The following is an 18,380-nucleotide window of genomic DNA, read 5'->3' on the forward strand; positions in this document are numbered from 1 at the left end:
CCTTCTCCAGCTCCAGAAATCCTATCCACCCTTTAAGGAACATCCTGAATGCTGCCTCTTCCCAGAAACCTTCACAGCCATTCCCCCTTCCTCACGACACACTTGCACCTTTGAATGCCTGTGGATCCTTATTTCTTTTTTTTTCTTCCAACACTCATCTCTCGACCACAGAGTGACTTCTTCCCACCAAGCTCCTGCTGTGAGCTGTAATCATTTGGGAGATCTTTTCCCCAGTTATCTGGTTTTTGATGGTAGGGACAGTCTCAGATCCCTTAGTACCTCGCAGCAGTGAACACAGAGCCTCACACATAACTGGTGCCCGGGAGCTAGGTCATTTGGGAGGAGAGATACCAAGGGCCATGGCAGCAGTCTGCCCTCTTCCCCGGCACTCATCTACTGCCAAGTCTTGCACATGTGCCCCAGACCCCAGCGTTCCGTCTGCAGCCCAGACTACACTTACGTGAGACCTCACTTGGGACTCCTACAGCCCACCTGTCCACCAGGCCGGTAGACATCTCTACTTTGCAATCTTGGGAACTTTGCTGTGACACAAGCCAAACACCAGTCATCTTTATGTTGCCTCCCCCTGCCCTTTTGTGCTGCCTGGACCATTGCAGCAGCTACTAACTGGTCTCTCTTGCCCTTTTCAAGTGGTTCTTCACACAGCTGCTCGAAAGATCTTATACCACTGTAAATCAGATCTTGCTTCTCCCGTGCCTGGAAGCTTCCTGTGGCTTCTCCTTGCATTTAGGATAAAATCCCAAAGTCATATTAAGGCCAGTAAGGCCACCTCGTCTGGCCTCAGCCCACCTGTCCAGCCTGGTCTTGCGTATGTTTTCCTTTTTTAAGTTCTCACTACCTTAGTCTTATGTCAATACCTTGAACGACCCCCCCTCCCAATCTCTAACCCCAGGGCCCTTGCACAGGCTCTTTCCTTTATTGGGACCACATTCCTTCTTACGCTTTGCCTGACTAACTTCTAAGCTTCTACTCTTTTTTCAGGTCTCTGCCTTGAGGTCCTCCCTGAGTCTTCAACCTAAATTAGGTACCTACATTAATTCTTCTTCAAAGCGTATTATAGTTGTTTCATAATACCAGTTACCTCCGTTTGCAATTATATTTACATACGTATTTACAATTATATGTTTAATGGCTGTTGCTCCATAAGGTCTGCAAGAACAGGCTTACCAGGGTATCCACATAGGAGAGGCTCAGAAAATACTTTTTCTGAATCAGGCTGGCATGGTGGGAATATGGGCTTTGGCAGCAGGAAGTTCAAATACTCAGGTTACCCTTTATTAGCAGTGTGAACTTGGGACAACCCACCTAGCTTTGCTGAGACCTTAGTTTCTTTATGTGTAAATAGGAATAATGCCCATTTATCTCTTGGGAGTTGCTCAAGGATTAAATGACAAAAGGGGTTAAGAACCAGGCTTCTAGAGGAATATCCTTGGGAAGACTGTCAATTCCTATCCCCTTTTAGAGAGAGGGAGCTCTGCTGCAGGGTCAGTAGGAGTGACAGGATACCCTCTCCTCTAGGGATATCCCCCTCCTTCCTGGGCCTTCCCAACCTAGGCCTTTCTTCTACTGAAACAGGCATCCCGAGGGCCTCCGGGAGGAAGTGGTCAGCTGGAAGGCACCAGCCCCTCCTTTTAGCTCTCCCAGGTTGGACTGCCGGTGGGGGGCCGATCCTGGTTCCGCCGCTGGGAGACACCCTGGGCGGGGCTTTGCTAGCCGGAAGCACGCAGAGCTTGGGGTGGAGAGCCCCCTCTGCACGCGTTTGTGCTAAAGCATCTGCGCTGTCGCGTCGGGTTCTGACGGGCGGGCGGCCGGAGTCACACATGATGTCACAGACAATGACACAAGCTGGGTGTCTCAACACTTTCACAGCGCCTGAGCTGCACAATGTCACACCCGGGACACCCAGCACGCGGTGCAAACACTTGGCTCCGCGCACCCTGGTCCTTTGCCTCCTGCGGCCACTCTCCGGGACTCCGGGGGCGCTCACCCTGCCCAGGGGAGGGCCGGGGGCCGGCGGGGGAGCCCCGCGGGCGGGCTGGCGAGCGGGTGATGTCACGGGCAGCGGTGGGTGGGTCACCCGGAGGTGAGGCGCCGCCAGGCGAGTTCAGCGAGAGTTCAGCCGCATTGCATTAGGCAAATGAGGCCCGGGCCGGGTGGGGGGTGTGTTGGGGGAGGACACCGGGACCACCTCCTCCTCCCCGCCCCATCACCTCTCCTCCACCAGCGCCGGGCCGAGGACTGACCAAACCACGGGGGAGGCTGGGAGCTGGAACCGGGATGGGGGAAGACTCCCGCCCCTCTCCTGTCCCTGCCTCTGTGTGCAGCCCCCACCTCTCCGCGTACCCTGCCTCCGTCCGTCCTCTGAGTGCTCCTCCTCTGGAGCATTTTCCCCTGTGAGTCCCCTCCTTCTCTCCTCCCCCTTCCCAGGCTCCCCCCAGCCACCCGCCCCAGCACGCCTCTCCCAGTCAGTTCCCTGTGTTTCGCCAGCCGCAGTCGATCCCGCACGGCAAGGGTTAAGTCAGGGGCGGTGCCTGGACGGGACGGGGCGGAGGGAAGGGGGTGGGGCCGCCGGGGAGGGGGCGCGCAGGCTCCGGGCGGGGGGCAGCGGCTCGCACCTCGGAGACCCAGAGTCGGCCGGCCGCCCCGGGCCTGGCGGAGGCGGAGGCGGAGCCGCGCGGGGTCCCCACCCCCACCCGGAATCCTTGCCCCGGAGAAGCCCGGGAGCCCCGGCGGGGAGGAGGAAGTGCCCGGCGTGCCCCCCCGCCCCCCCACCCCGCGCCGATCCCGCCCCCGGCCGGCGCACTTGGGGAGCCGCGGGACTCAGCCTCGGACAGCATGCGACTCGAGACGGGATCCCCCTCGAGGTGGAGCCGCTGAGTTCCCGGGCCTCGGCCGGACGTTCCCGGGGTGGGGGAGCCGAGGGACCCCCTCCTCCCCCCACACACAACTTCCCCGCTGTTCGCCTGGGACTGGCGGAGCGGCCGGCCGACTTTGAACAGGGACTTCGGGTGACGGGCGGCCCCGGGCTCGGGTCGCCTGTCGGGCCTGGGGGCTTGGGGGGACGTGCCCCTCGCCCCCAGCTGCTCTCCGCGGATGGCGCCGCCGGCTGAGTGAGGGAGGCGGCACGCAGGACTTCCCCGCCCGGACCTCTTGTCTTCGCGGGGAAAATGTACGAGAGTGTGGAAGTGGGGGGTCTTACCCCCACCCCCAATCCCTTCCTTGTGGTGGATTTTTATAACCAGAACCGGGCCTGTTTGCTCCCGGAGAAGGGGCTCCCCGCCCCCGGTCCCTACTCCACCCCGCTCCGGACTCCGCTTTGGAATGGCTCAAACCACTGTAGGTACCGGCCTCCCCTCTCCCATTGTAGGAGCTGGGGATGAGGGTGGGCGGTGGAGCTTCCACTCCCACCGGGGATGCGGGCCTGGGGCGTGGGGGGGGGTTGTGTCTACTCTTCACTTTCCCGTCTCTCTTGCTGGAACTCGGGTGCCCTTGCTGGACAATTGGACTCTCTCGAGGCGCCTTGGGGCGCTCTTTCTCCTTACATCAGGGCTGAGGAACTTTGAGGGGTTCTCGCTTCAGGAAACGTTTGTTCATCTGGCCTGCTACTTCTGGCAGGGGAAGTGAAGCCCCTGGCCCCCAGTTTGTATCTTCTTGCTTGGAATCCAGTCGCTTCAGCGCAGAGTGGTCCTTTCTTCCACCCCGCAGGGTGCGGTAAAGGCCTTACCCGTGTATCTGCTCGGAGGAGGAGGGGCCTCCTTCCCAGATCCCGCCCGTGGAAGCCTGGGGGAGAGCTCCCTCCTGTGCAACAGCTGCCGCCCCCAGCCCTTGCCCTTGTGTCATTAGAGTCGGTGTCAGGGGACCACTCGATGTCTTTGGTGTTGGCAGTGGGGTGTGGCAGGAAGGGGCAACTTCATCTGACACCCGTCTGCCATCCTAACCAGTCCTTCCATCCTGGAGAGGGGCACCTGTCCATAGGAGGATTGCTCTGGCCCTGGACACCTGGCTGGCATCTTTGAGGTTTCTGTCCCAGGAATGGGAGGAGGAGAGCGGCTGCTGTGAGGGGAAGGATCGCCCTGCTCCTAATCCTAATCGGGTTTGCTCTCTGGGGGAGGAGTTTGTTTTGTTGTGGGTCTGGGCTGCTCTGGAAGTGAGGGATGCATCCCCTGCCAATCCAGCTGTGTCCTTTTGTTACCCTGTTTACGCTTAGGGATAGGGGCAGGCACTGGGTTGTCCCTAAGAGGGGCGCTGATGAGAAGCCTGGAGTCAGTCCGGTGAGCCTCCTCACCCTCCTGCTGTCCTCCATCTGGGTTCGGGCTCCTCTGGAAGGGAGGGGCTCTGCGCCCCGGGAGCTGTGAGCGCCTGGAGTGCACACCTGGGTGTGTTCAAACCCAGCCGTGAGGTAGCGTACCTGAGTGGGAGGGAGACGGCGCTAGGGGCTGTTGTTACCTGGGTCGGGTTTCTTCTCTTTCTCTGACGGCTGCCTCCCTCCTGCCTGCCGGGGAGAAAGGGTGGAATGGGTCCCTGGAGGCCTGGCAGATTGGAGAAGGTTGAAGGGTAACCCCCAGTCCCTTTGGTCTAGGAAGAGGGAGGCCTGGAGTGGAGAGACACACCTCTGCCCCTCCCAGAGCCACCTCACCCCCAGCCTTTCCTATTGTCCTGCCCCTTGACCTTTGCCTCTGGGGCCCAGTGGCTGGGAGGCTGCAGACCTAGACCGTGGGAGGCAAAGGGGGAGGGGTGTGAGTGTCGACTGACTTAAGCCAAAGGGGAGAGGTAAGAGATGTGACACCAGGACCCTTCTTCCCACCCTCCAGACCTGGAGGAAGGTGTTTGTCCCCAATGGGATCACCCCTGTCACCACGTTGGCCGCCTTTGCCAGAGGACTGGGAGAAAGCTGGAATCAGAGACCCTGGGTCCAACCCCATCTCTTCTTTCATTGCATGGGGGCAGCTCAGCTCTCCCTGGCCCCAGACTGGTAGAGGAGGAGGAGTATGGAGGCCCCAGACTGGTAGAGGAGGAGGAGTATGGAGTCCAGCAGGATTTGGGTTTGGTGAGGCTGGTGATGGGGAAGTGGAGGCCTGTTTCCCACGCTCTGTCTGGAGTTGGGTAGAGCTAGAGGTCTGGGCTCCCCTGCTCCCCTAGTTGCCATGTAGGTGTGTGTATGTCATTGGCATGCCATTGGGGCTCAGCCCCAAGTCTGGGGGCTGGGAGTGGTGGGTGTGGGAGTTATTCTGAGGCACAGGAAGGACCTGGAGGCTGCTGGCCCCAGGGGTCCTTAACTCTGTCTCGTGTACAGGGGGTCACCACCACTGCCTTGGAACCCCTTGCTGTTTGTGGAGGTCCTGTGGGGACAGGAGGCCTCCAGCTCAGTCACCCAGATCCTCCCCTGCCTCCCACCACCTGCACCAAAGGTGGGAAGAGACTGCAGGCTTGGGGTGGGGGGGGTGGGGAGGGCGGAGACCCTTCCAATTCCTCAGGGTCCAGGGAACTTTGCCTTCTTCCCCAGAGCCCCCCTTTGGGGGCACTGTAGGATGGGGGGTACACAGGATGTGGCTCCCCATCTGTCCCCCACCAGTCTCACCGCTCACGCCTCCACCCGCTCCCAGACGTCCAAGAATGTGAAGCACGTGGATGCCCGTGGTGGGGGAGGGGAGAGATTCTTATCGGGGCGCTGGGCTAGGGGCCTCCTTCCGCCGCCGCTACTCCCGGAGCTACCCCACCCTGCCCCTGGGCGGGGTGCGGGGGGAGGGAGGAAGGGCGGTTGGGGGGAACCCTGCGCCCCCTCCCCAGCCCTCCCCAGGGGCTGTGAGGGGAGCTGCGGAGGAGCGGGCGCCAGCTGGATTGGGAGGGGAGCCGCTGGCCAGGGGCCCGGCTGATTTCCTGCTGATCTCCTCCAGGAAACTGGCCTCTTGTGTGAGGCCACGAACGGCTCTGGGGCGTGGGGAATCCGGAGCGCCGTGCCTCCTGCCCCCTACCCACTGCCCGGGGGAGGGGAACCTGGCAGCGCTGGCGGGAGGGGACGCTGGGCTTCCTGGGCTGGTTCCAGCCCTCCGCAGGGTGCTGGGACTTGGAGCCGAGTAGGTGTGATGCCCCTGCAGCCTCCTCCTCCTGCAGGAAGACGATAGATTTGTGGGCTAGGGCCTCTCCGTCAGGGAGGTGAGTGGGGAGGGGCCAGGCCCTGACAGTCCTTCCCCCAGACGTGGGGTGTGCAGGGTTAAGGCTGAATCCCAACCACTGCAGAGGCCACGGGGGCCCCAGAGTGCCTTGGGCTTCCCTAGGCTGCTGGCTGGCCGCCTGGGGGTGGGGTGGGAACTGGGCCAGGGCTCTGGGTTCAAAGGGCACAGTGCAAAACCTCTGGGCTGTTACCTGGGTGACAGGTGGGGATGTGCTGGAGAGGGGGGCGTGCAGAGCACCCTAGAGCCTCAGAGGTGGCCAGCTGCAGTGGGATGGGCTGAAAGGAAGCCTCACAGCCCAGACTAGCTCCCACCTCAGCTCATCTCCTCTCATCCTGCCAAAAATAATTTTAAAAAGCACATACATTAAGTTCTATGAACTCCCTCTGGACTTTGCCTCAGCTCCAAATTTCTATGGGTCTTTGCCCCTTTAGTCAGTCTCTGGCCTTGGAGCTGTCTGTCCCTCGTCCCAGTAATCCTGTGGGTCTCCCCATGCCCTCCCGTCCATCTGCCCCACTCTGTACCCCAAAGCTCCGCCTGTCCATTTTAGAGGTGGGGGATTGGAGGGGTGGGCCCGGGCAAAGGGCAGATGGGGAGGGCAGGGGAAGGAGGTCAGTGCCTTCATCCTCTGCTTATTGGAATGCTGGCTGGGATTCTAGGCCATGGTCCCCCCACACCCCCTTGTCCTTGACCCCCCCCCCACCAGTCTGGATTGTCTATTGTTACTCCTTTTACGTCTTGGAAAAAGTTAGCACAACAAAGGCCTTCTTTGTCCCTCACCCCTCTGCCTCCTGGCCTCACCCAGGCCCCCCAACCCCACCCCACGCCCCCAGCAGCTGTTCTCAGGCCTCTCGCCTGTCTGATTTGCTTGTCTGGCCTCAGGAAGGGTGAGGTGGGGGAAAAGCCTGGCCAGGGTAGTTTAGAGTTGGGGAGAAGCAGAGGGCCAGGGGAGGTCAGTGAAGAGGCTGTGGACTGGTGGGGGTCTAGGCATCCACTATTCTTTTGCTGCAGGCTGGTCTCTGGGCAGGGACAGGGATGGGGAGCACAGGGCCACAGTGGTGCTGGTCAGCCAAACTGACCAGGGAGTTGGTATCCAGGCCCCCCACTGAGAGCCAGGAAGGCTCTGCCAAGGTTATTGGCCTGGTTCCCTTGTCATCACTGCCTGGCAGTTCTTGGTGTGTCTGCAGGTAAGGGGGAGGGGGGTCGAATGCAGCCAACACTCCCCCCCCCCAGATGCTGCTTTTCTCTGTGCCTGCACTTGGGGGCCACGTGATTTGTGGCTTATAAGGTGCTTAGACCAGGAACTCTGGGACTCTCTGAATTCCAGAAGCTTGTGTGCTGGAGTTTGGGGGGAGAGTGGGTAGGATTCTGGGGTATGAGAGAGGCTGGGATCTCCCTACTCAGGGAGACATCCTTGCCCCTCCTTGGCTCTGGACAAGTAGACTTGTCAAAGGCGTCTGGACACTGCCGGGTGGTACCTTGGGCATCTGGGATTGCCTCAGTCCTAGTTCTCATCCAGCATGATACACCCCAGTTCCCCAGGCTTTGGGCACAGTCAGCCCCCACCCAGCCCAGCTCTGTTCTGCCTGGGGTGATGGGCAGGAGGCCAGGCAGTGGGGAGGATTTGACTGGTTGGGGCTGCCCCTCTTGGCTGGGTCATCCCCCTTGGCTGCCCTCTTGGAGCTGAATAACAGGAGAGGAGGAGGGTAGTAACCCGGACATAGTATTGAGGGCAGACAGACAGAGCATTGATAGAAACAGACCCCCCTTTGTCATGCTACTTCCCCCCAGACGGGGCACCCAGCGCCTTGGGCTTCCGGGGCTCAGAGGAACTCCACTCCCTGTCTCCAGGGGTCCCTCTGCTTATCTCAGGGGAATCCTCACCTGCTCTGCTCCAACCTTTGCGAATCTTATTTGCACACCCTGCCTTGGGTCCCTAGCCAGGGGATTGTTTAGGTGGAGGAGGGGCTGTGGCTACTGGTGGGGTGGGGGGAGGAGGGAGCGGAAGCAGAGGGGGTGGGGGAGTGGCCGCTTTGAATATCCTGTTGACCCCAGTTTCCTCTGCCCCCAGCTTGTGTCCTCTTCCCTCCCTTCTCATTAGACCTTAACTCCTTCCTAACTCAGGGGAGATGGGGCCAGGCTACCCTGTGGGGCAGGGGCTGGAAAGCCAGGCTGGCTCCTTCCCCCAGCCCCCATGCCTAGTCCTGTCTGCATGCAAATCTGATGGTTTATCCTCTGATCTTTCTGGTTTTGAAGGTGGGGTCCTGGGGGAGTAGGCAGGAGTGATGGGGTGCTGGAAGCTTCGTTGGCAGCTCATTGTCCAAGTCTGGCTGAGAAGTCCCAGCTTTCCTGAGACTGTCCCTGCCCCAGACTGAGAGTCCTGGTAGCAGTGGTGAGGCTGGGAGGCTCCTGGGGGAGCTCGTGAGGCAGGGTGGGCGCCGTGTTAGGGATGGTTGCCTGGGTCTCTAACCGCCCCTCCCCCCTTCTCTCTCTAGCCATCGAGACCCAGAGCAGCAGTTCCGAAGAGATAGTGCCCAGCCCTCCCTCGCCGCCCCCTCTCCCCCGCATCTACAAGCCTTGCTTTGTCTGCCAGGACAAATCCTCAGGCTACCACTATGGGGTCAGCGCCTGTGAGGGCTGCAAGGTGAGTTGACAGGGTCACTGGGAAGGACAGGCCTGATGAGATAAATGGGATGTCCCCACTGCCTTGTTCTGGAGCATGCCCTTTGCTGGGGGGATGTCTCGGAAACTGCTGCTCTTGCTTCCTTCCCTGCAGAAGGTGGCAAAGCCGTGGAGGAGAGGAAGCCTGCATTAGATGACCAGGGACCCCCAAACCAGAGGTCCCCCTCCTGCTGGAGCCCTTCTCCCCATCTCCGTCCTCTGGCGGGCAGGGCAGACACCCGCCCTGCTCCTGCTTGCTACCCGGGTTGTCATAGTGAGCTGGCTGCCGACTGGCTCTTGGCTAGGGACCCAGGAGGCCTGCCCCCGATGGCCCTGCCTGAGCCTCACCATGGCTGCCTGGCAGAGGTGGTTAGGAGCAGGCGCCCTGATTGGCCTCTCCTTCAGGTGCCCGGGCTGTGGGATCCCCAGTGTCTGACGGGGTTTCCCCGGGCCCGTGTTAGACTCCAGGGAACGGATGTGGCTGCCACCTTCCCAGCAGCTGTGGGCCTGGCTTCTTCCCTTCTCCCCAATGCCCGAGCCTCTGTGTTGGTGTCTGCCTTGGGGATTGAGGTGCAGAAGCTGCTCAACTTCGAGGCTCGGCTTCAGCGGGCTGCCCCTCAGCGGGGAGTAGCTATCCCCAGGTGTGGGGTGGAGACCAAGACCAAGAGTCCAAGCACAAGGCTTTGGACTCTGTGTGTCTACCTGTCCTATCTGGTTGTTCCCATTTTGTCTCTGGTTGGCCTGTGTGTAGACCCTGACCAGCCCAGGTCAGCCTGTGATGGTGCCCGTCTGCTGGGTTGGTGAGCGAGTGTCCTGCTGCCTTACTCCAGATCACGTGTGCCTCTCCACCTCTCTGGCTGGCCTGTGTATAGCCTTCTATGGCCTCTTCCTTCTGTGCTCTGAGCCCGGGGCTGTGGGTTCCAGAGCCCTGCCTCTCTCCCTGATTCACTAGCAGCCCTGAGGTCCTTTGCCCTGGGAGGGAGGAAGCCAGAACGGTGGCAATAATAGGTTGTGGGAAGACAGCTGTCCACCTGCCGTGCTGAGGCCGGCACTGGCATTTTCGGAGGGGGGTGTCCTTGTAGGTGGACTGTTTTCTTCACCTTGTCAGGCCTGCCCAGGTGGGTGAAGGCCAAAGGCTTGAGACAGCAGCTGGCCTGGCCCTCTACCCCCAAGGCTGAGGCCCCAGGCCAGCCCCGCTCCCACCACGGGTGTGGCTGACCCAGCTCCTTTTCCTCCGCACCCAGGGCTTCTTCCGCCGCAGCATCCAGAAGAACATGGTGTACACGTGTCACCGGGACAAGAACTGCATCATCAACAAGGTGACCCGGAACCGCTGCCAGTACTGCCGACTGCAGAAGTGCTTTGAAGTGGGCATGTCCAAGGAGTGTGAGTGCCCCGGGCCGGGGGCTGCCGGGTCCAGGGCAGCGCCTGACGCGCTCCTCAGAGGCCGGGGATGTAGGGACGTGGGGCTGGGCTCGTGGGGATGGGGGTGCCACGGAGCCCACTGCGTGGTGTGCGGGCTCGTGGTTAAGGACGCTGTGTGTGTAGCTGGGAGGACCTGTCTGTCCGTCCACGTGTGTAGCCAACTGCACGTCCGTGTGTTGGCATGCGGTTGGCTGTGTGTGCTTGCACATGTGTGTCTGCTTCCAGGCCCCGCTTGGCTTTGGGGTGGGACTCAGGGCATACCTGAGGGCCCCTGGATCGTGCCTCTTGGGGGAGGGCTTGCACTTGGGGGTGCTAGTTGCTGTGTGTGTGTGTGTGTGTGTGTGTATGTATATGTGTGTGTGTTTGTGGCGGTGGGTGCCGCTGGCACAGGGATCTGAAAGCCATTGTCTGGTGAAGCCGGGGACCTAGAGTTGGAAGAGAGAATTGGGACTTCTCAGATCCCAGAGGAACTGGGGGTTTCCAGTTTGGGCTCAGCTGAGGCCCGAGGGAGGGAAGGAGGGAGGGAGGGAGGGAGGGAGGGCTGGACAGGGAGACCCTCTTGTGTTGAATCATGGGTGTTGCCGTGGTGACCGGTGATTGATGATGTCAGAGATAAATGACGCTGACAGACGCCTCCTTGTCTGCGTGGCCGTTGCCATGGAGCCTGAGCCTTGGGGGATGGGGTGGGGGAGGGGGGCTGCAGGACCCCCTAGCCCTTTGTGGGGAGGGCAGTGGAAGAGGGAGGTGGGGAGGGGATGTGGGGGGACACGAGGAGTCCCAGAGGGGAGCAGAGGGGCCCTGCAGCAGCCTGCTGCCTCCTGCCATGGGAGGCAGAGGACGCATGGCCTGGTGCCCAGGAAGTGCTGCTGAGTGGGTGTCAACTTGGGACCCTTCCCTTCAGGGCCCAGTGCCGCCTCCCCATTGCTTCTGCCACCTTCCACTCCCTGAGCTTTTTAGCGCAGAGGGACCAGGGTGGGGACCCCTTTCCCTCCCACCACAAACTCCCCCTTTCCCTCCCTCCATCTCCTCTCCGGCTGCTCTGTGCCCCGGAGCTGAGCAGCTGCCATTTCAATAGAATTAAAGCTTCCGAATGATAAACGTCTTGTCACAGCTGCAATTTTCTCTTCCCAAATTATCCCCCCCCACTCTCCCTCTCCCTCTCCCTCCTCTCCCTTGCACTTTATTGAATTTGCAGAATCGACATGAGTGATCTCCAAATTATGCTGGCTCCCCCCACCCCCACCCGCTGCCCCCTCCCCAAGCCCCCACCCCCACCCTGTCTTCCTCCAGCATCAGCAGCCGCCACCACTGGCCCTGTGAGTGAGTGTGTGTCTGGGGTAATGGGCTGGTAATGACCCCGTCGCTTCTTTAAAGCTGAGTGGTGTGTGCCGCTCCGTGCCCCTGGTGACTCGTCAGCCCCCCCGCTAATGGGCCGAGAGAGTCTCCTGCCTGGCCCCCCACTTTCAGGCTGGGGACCTGCTCTGAGCCAGTCCCAGGGACCCCCAGAGAGACGGCTGCAGAGGGAGTGGGGGGGCAAAGGAGGCAGAGCACAGAGGTCGGCCCCCCTGCACACTTGCTCTCAGCCGGGGACACCCGCGCTCCTGGAGTGTGGGCTTGCGTAGATGCATGGGGTGCAGCGGATGTGGGCCGGCCAAGGGGTGTGTGTGTGTGTGTGTGTGTGTGCGCGTGTGTGTGTGCATGCGCGTGCAGTTGTCACGTGCTGGGGCCAGACTCAGCATTGGGGTCGGGTGGCCATGGAGGGGTGGGCCGTGCGCAGACACCTTACCTGCCCGTGCACTCCCGCGTGTGCGTTCCTGCGCGCGTGCACGAGGCCCGGCCGGGTGACGTCCTTGGCAGCCCTTGGCAGCTGTAGCGGTCCGTCTGGCGGGAGGAGCTCTGGTGGGGGTGGGCCACCTCACCTGCTGTAACCCTGGCCTCTGCCCTCCACAGCTGTGAGGAACGACAGAAACAAGAAGAAGAAGGAGGCGCCCAAGCCCGAGTGCTCCGAGAGCTACACGCTGACGCCTGAGGTCGGGGAGCTCATCGAGAAGGTGCGCAAAGCGCACCAGGAAACCTTCCCTGCCCTCTGCCAGCTGGGCAAATACACTACGGTATGGTTCCCCCCAGCCAGGCGGGGCAGGGAGCGGGGTGCACCCAGTGCCACCGGGCCCATCTCTGCCTCCTTACCCTTGCCCGGGCTTCCGGGTCCTTTCCCTGCTTCTCCCTCCTCTTCCTGCTTCCTGATGAGGGAGCTCTTCAGGAAGCGAAGCGGGTGGAGGGCAGGCCTGTGGGGGTGGTGGACCAGGCCGAGAAGGGGCACGTGAGGAGAAGGCCCTCACTCTGCCCCGTCCTCCCAGAACAACAGCTCAGAGCAACGTGTCTCTCTGGACATTGACCTCTGGGACAAGTTCAGTGAACTCTCCACCAAGTGCATCATTAAGACTGTGGAGTTCGCCAAGCAACTGCCCGGCTTCACTACCCTCACCATTGCTGACCAGATCACCCTCCTCAAGGCTGCCTGCCTGGACATCCTGGTGAGGGTCTGCACCCTGCCCCCCCGACCACTGCTCCCGAGTCCTTGGAGGAGTTCCTGCCATTCAGATAGCCTCCTTCCCCAAACACACATCTGGAATCGATCTGTCCAAGTGCCCACCACCCAAATGTCCACCCTTTCCCCCATGTGACCGCCTGTTCCCTCAGCCCCTCCGCATCTGGATGTACACTCCTTCACCCGTTCACCCCCACACACATCATCCATGCTCACCCCGTCCTTCCACTCAGACTGTCACCCTGCCGCCCATCTGCCCACCTCTTCCGTCTAATAAAAATTCACCTAGGGTTCTGTGTGGCCGGGCCTTGAGCTAAGTGTCAGGAAACGGAGGTGAACACAGCACCGGCCCCTCTCTCTCGAGAACCTTCTGTGGGTGGACGCAGCAGATACGTAAACAGAGGTTACCAAACCATGCTAAGTGCTGGCTGGAGATGGGGGCAGTCTGTCCCTTCCCTGTGTGAGAGAGAGCCACAGCTGCGGGGCCCCAGGCAGGCATCCCAGAGGAGGGGGCACCCTGGGTTGTATAGAAGGGGGATGTGAGATGGCCCTAACAGGAACAGGGTGTGACAGGCTGGAGGGTGTGAGAGCAGCTGGATTCAGGGGACTGCAGGGCATTTGGCGGGGCAGAGGGTGACCAGGCCAGAGGCTGGGTGTGCTTGGTGGGGACTGCCAAAGTCAAGGCTGGAAGGACTCTCCTCCTTGACTTCCCTGATGGGCTCAGCCCAACTGTCCCCTCTTGGCCACTTCCAGGGCAGGGAACCTGCAAGGTGACAAGGCTACAGCTTCCTGGTAGGGGTGGGATGGGAGGAGCAGGGTGTGGCATTTCTGGGGAGCCCCCTATTCCCATGCTCCAGGTGCAAGAGTTTCAGACCTGGATGGGGGTTTGAAGTGGTTGCAGCTGGTACACATATCGTGGAGTTCTGCTGTGTACCCAGGCCTGGGGACTGGAGACCCAAATCCTTGCCTTCTGAAAATTCTAGTTTCCCTCTAGGTGATCTAGATCTGTGTGCACGGGACAGTAGCTGCTTGCTGTGTGTGGCTCTTTGAGTTTAACTTCAGAGTAAATTTAGTTCAGTTTCTCAGCTGTGCTAACCACATTTCCAGGGCCCAATGGCTCTGCTGGCTGGTGGCTGCTGTTTGAGTGCTGTGTAGACATAGACCGTTTCCATTATTGCAGAAGGTTCTGTGGAACAGCACCGGTCTGGCCGCCTGCCTGGTGGTCCCGTGGGGCCGCTGGTACTGGAAGTGCTGGGGAGGTGGGGCGAGTCCCTGAATCCGTGCACCCTCTGCACCCAGATCCTGCGGATCTGCACGCGGTACACGCCCGAGCAGGACACCATGACCTTCTCCGATGGGCTGACCTTGAACCGGACCCAGATGCACAATGCCGGCTTCGGCCCCCTCACGGACCTGGTCTTCGCCTTCGCCAACCAGCTGCTGCCCCTGGAGATGGATGATGCTGAGACTGGTCTTCTCAGCGCCATCTGTCTCATCTGTGGAGGTGGGCAGGGGGCCTGGGGCTGGGGGACCAGGCCCGGGGGGTGGGGTGGCCCCTGGAGTCTCTGCCAGGGAGAAGCCCAGGGTCAGATCAGAAGGGGACCTTGGCCTCTATCAGGTCCCTCTCAAAGGGATGAACAGAGAATGCAGAGGGGGGCAGGGCCTGGTCGGCTGCCACACAACAAGGGAGTAGAGACGGATGCCTGACGTCTGCTTCCCTTTTGGTGGGCTGTGCCCCTTCCAGGGGGCTTAAGAGTGCGGGATGAGGGTCAGGTCACCCAGGTTCAAATCCTGGCCAGCTTGTGACCTCGAGCAGGTTGCCGAACTTCACTGAGTCCCCATTTCTTTAAAATGGGGCAGTAAGGGTCTCCACCTCATAAAGTTGATGGGGGGACCAAGAGGGCAATAAGTGAGGCACAGTTTGCCTACAGCAAGGCCCGGTCATTGTTGGCTGCTCTGATTATTTGATTGTTAAGAGCTTTGATATACTGAGCTGGTGTCCTTAACGGGAGTGAGACCTCCCTGGGCATCCTTGCCTGAGGACAGCACTGCCTGTGTTCAGAGGTCTCGCCCCTATGAATTGGGCTGCCAGAGAGGGCTGCGGACGACCCTTACCCCAGTTCCTCTCTGCTCCCATTTAAGGGCCCATTAGGACCTTTCTCTCAGCCCACAGACCCCAACCACTGCACTGTATGGGGAAGTCCCCGCAGCAGAGATCCTCAGCTCGTGGCCAGGGCCAGCGCGCACCCCAGTGGCCGAGGCTGGGAGTGCAGCTGTGTGCCTTGCTTGCGCGGGCAGCAGCTCAAGGGGCACCTGCTTCCTGCTTCCTCAGACCGGCAGGACCTGGAGCAGCCAGACAGGGTGGACATGCTTCAGGAGCCGCTGCTGGAGGCGCTGAAGGTCTACGTGCGGAAACGAAGGCCCAGCCGCCCCCACATGTTCCCCAAGATGCTGATGAAGATCACAGACCTGCGAAGCATCAGTGCTAAGGGTGAGGCTCGTGCCCTGTGTGTGTGTCGGACCCAGACCGAACGCCTGGCCCGGACCCCCTGCCCGTGCCCAGAGTCAGTCCACCCACGTGGGAGCTAACAACCCATGTCTTTATGCCCAAGGTGATGCCCCTTCCTCGGAGCCCGGTGACCTCCTCCTGCCTGGGAGCTCTGAGCGGGGCACTGTCCCCTTTGCCTGGTAGTTGAGGGCTTGGCTCTGCAGCGTGTGTTGAGTAGGTCCCTTCACAACTCAGCCTTAGTTTCCCACCGGAGGGATGGGGATCGTGATGGTGTTTACACAGTTTTGTTTGAGGTGTCAGTAGGAGAACCCATTACACACAGCATGCGGGAAGGGCCCTCTTGTCAACCCTCGGCAGTCTGACCCCAGAGCCTGGATTTGGAACTACGGCTGCCCCCTAGACCCGGGGACCTGAGAGAGCTGGCTTACGTCAGAGAACCGAGCCCTGAGTTCAGTCCGTAGTGGATGCCAATACGGGTCGGACTAGCCTTTCCAGCCCCACACCCTCCTTCCTAGAGCTTCCTGAGGCTGGGGGCCCACGGGCTGACCTCTGCTCTTCCTTCCCCCCAGGGGCTGAGCGGGTGATCACCCTGAAGATGGAGATCCCGGGCTCCATGCCACCTCTCATCCAGGAAATGCTGGAGAACTCGGAGGGCCTGGACACTCTGAGCGGACAGCCAGGGGGCGGGGGGCGGGATGGGGGTGGCCTGGCCCCCCCACCCGGCAGCTGTAGCCCCAGCCTCAGTCCCAGCTCGAACAGAAGCAGCCCGGCCACCCACTCCCCGTGACTGCCCGTGCCCCGTGGACACAGCCCTCACCCCACGCCCTGGCTTTTCTTTGCCTTTCTACCAACCATGCGACCCCCACCAGCCCTGCCCCCCCAACCTGTCCTCCCTTTCCTCGGGGACAGGAGGGAGGAGGCGGTGACTCTTCAGAGGGAGGCCCGGGCAGGATGGACTGCCTGCTCCTGCCTCCTGGGCTGATGTCAGGGGCAAGGTCGTGAACTGAGTGAGGACCCCTGGTCCTGGGCCTCAGGATGGAGCCTGGGGGCCTCGTGTTCATCAAGACAGCCCTCTGCCCCCCTCGCCACATCTTCATCACCAGCAAATGCCAGGACCTGGCTTCCCCATACTCAGAACCCGCAAGCCATTGTCCCCCGGTCGGGAAGCCCCCCCTGCCTCGGTTGGTGACAGAGGGGGTGGGCCAGGGGTGGGGGGTTTCCCCTGTACATACCCTGCCATACCAACCCCCAGGTATTAATTCTCGCTGGTTTTGTTTTTATTTTAATTTTTTTTTTGTTTTGATTTTTTTAATAAGAATTTTCATTTTAAGCACATTTATACTGAAGGAATCTGTGCTGTGTATTGGGGGGAGCTGGATCCAGAGCTGGAGGTGGGTGGGTCTTGGGGGAGGGGAGCGGCTCAGAAGGGGCTCCCACTCTCTCTCCACGTCCCTGCACCCCCTGGCCCTCCTCCCCAGCCTTTTTCTCCTCAGTTTTCTCTTTAAAACTGTGAAGTACTAACTTTCCGAGGTCTGCCCTCCCCTTCTCCCTCTGCCTAACCACTGGGCGTGGACAGTTTCAGGCCGCCCCCAGAAGGAGGGGGCCCACCATGAAAGACAGGGCAGGGGGCTGAGGAAGGGGGCCCTCAGAACATACTCGTGTGTGTTTCTCAGTCCTGTGGCCTTGGCAGAGCTGCCTCTCCATCAGGGCTAACACCATCCAAGCCCTCTAGCCCCCACTGTGAAGGGGCTGGCCAGGGAGTTCAAGCTGCCCCTGTCCCCCAGCCTCACAGCCACCAGCACTGCCCACAGGGTCCCCAGACACACACACACACACACACACACACACACAGTGGACCGATGGGCCAACAGACACACTTGGCCTGAGTTCCTCCGTTTCCCTGGCCTCCCCCCCCCCCCGCCGCTCCCCACCCCATCCCCGTGCCCCCTCCTTGCCCCGCAGGACGGGCCTACAGGGGGTTCCCTCCCCTCACCCCCTGCACCCCCAGGCTGAGGGAGCTGGTTCTGCCCTGCCCTCCTTGCCCCGGGGTTGGGGTCTCATCCCCTCAGAGCCCGCTGGTGCACCTGTTACTGTTGGACTTTCCACTGAGATCTACTGGATAAAGAATAAAGTTCTATTTATTCTACACATGTCTCAGAGCCTTACTGCCTCGCTGCCTTCTCCCACTCAGTGGGCAGGGATCTGGAGTTGGGGGGTCAGGTATGAGCCCTGAGGGCCAAGCTGCCTTCGGGGCCTGCCTTGCTGTGCTGGTGTCTTTGGTGGAACAAGATAGGCCTGCCCTTGGGAAGCCCTCTGTCTAGGGGTCTATAGAGCCCGTGTCAGGAAGCTCCAGTCTGGAGGTGGGGAGGGGAGAGGAGAAACTGTTCCCACTTTCAGGAGTCCCCATTCTGAGGGAGGAGGCCAGCCCCAGCTCTCTGGGAATCTTGGTCTGAGGGAGGAAGCCGGTGTCTGCCTTCAGAGTCCTGAGCCCTAGGAAGCTCAGTCCCAGAGGTTGGTCTGGGGGTCACTAAGTGGCAGAGTTCTATTCTGGACGTGACTTTCAGGGGTGGCAGTTGGCATGGGTACCCGGATCAGGAGCCCTTGGCAAACTAACAAGAACATGGGATTGGGATGGCCCCTTAAAAGGCCAGCCTGTCCATCCCTGTGCCTTCAAGAAGGACGGTCCTGCCCTCCCCCGCCCACCCGTGAGATCACTCTGTAGGCAGGAGGCACAGAAGACAAGTTGCAAGGGAACTTGGTTGCTCCTGGTTGAGAGGATCTAGTGTGGCAGGCCCGTAGTGGCATCAAAATCCACCCTTCCCACTACGCATCAAGGCCCAGAGAGGGTAGTGCCCTGGCCCAGGGTCACACAGCAAATTCATCGCAGATGGTGGCCCAGTACTCAGGGCTTCCACCTCTCCGCCAGAGGTCTTTCCTGGAACCCCGATGCCCCCAAAGAAGCGCCAAGCACTGAGGTCTAAGGACTCCAGGGAGGTGGCAGTGGAGGCTGTGTCGGTTAGCAGGGCTCCTGGGTAAGAAAGAGATT

The 18,380-nt window shown here is 60.7% G+C and overlaps 1 protein-coding gene across 10 annotated transcripts in view; it reads left to right on the top strand.

Moving 5' to 3' along the window:
* RARA (retinoic acid receptor alpha) overlaps nucleotides 1–17,480 on the top strand; it is a 44,490-nt gene extending 27,010 nt beyond the window's left edge. For 2 of the 10 annotated variants that reach the window (XM_045985042.1, XM_045985041.1), the window contains exons 3-9: nucleotides 8,687–8,835; nucleotides 10,097–10,238; nucleotides 12,228–12,388; nucleotides 12,635–12,811; nucleotides 14,125–14,329; nucleotides 15,158–15,316; nucleotides 15,904–17,480. In XM_045985042.1, the coding sequence (XP_045840998.1) occupies nucleotides 8,687–8,835; nucleotides 10,097–10,238; nucleotides 12,228–12,388; nucleotides 12,635–12,811; nucleotides 14,125–14,329; nucleotides 15,158–15,316; nucleotides 15,904–16,121 (1,211 nt within the window). In that variant the 3' untranslated portion in view covers nucleotides 16,122–17,480. The other 8 variants (XM_045985048.1, XM_045985049.1, XM_045985043.1 and 5 more) reach the window with 8 other exon arrangements.
* The last annotated feature ends 900 nt before the right edge of the window (nucleotides 17,481–18,380 follow it).

The sequence above is a fragment of the Meles meles genome, chromosome 18 (assembly GCF_922984935.1).
Source record: "Meles meles chromosome 18, mMelMel3.1 paternal haplotype, whole genome shotgun sequence".
Classification (NCBI taxonomy): Eukaryota; Metazoa; Chordata; class Mammalia; order Carnivora; family Mustelidae; genus Meles; species Meles meles.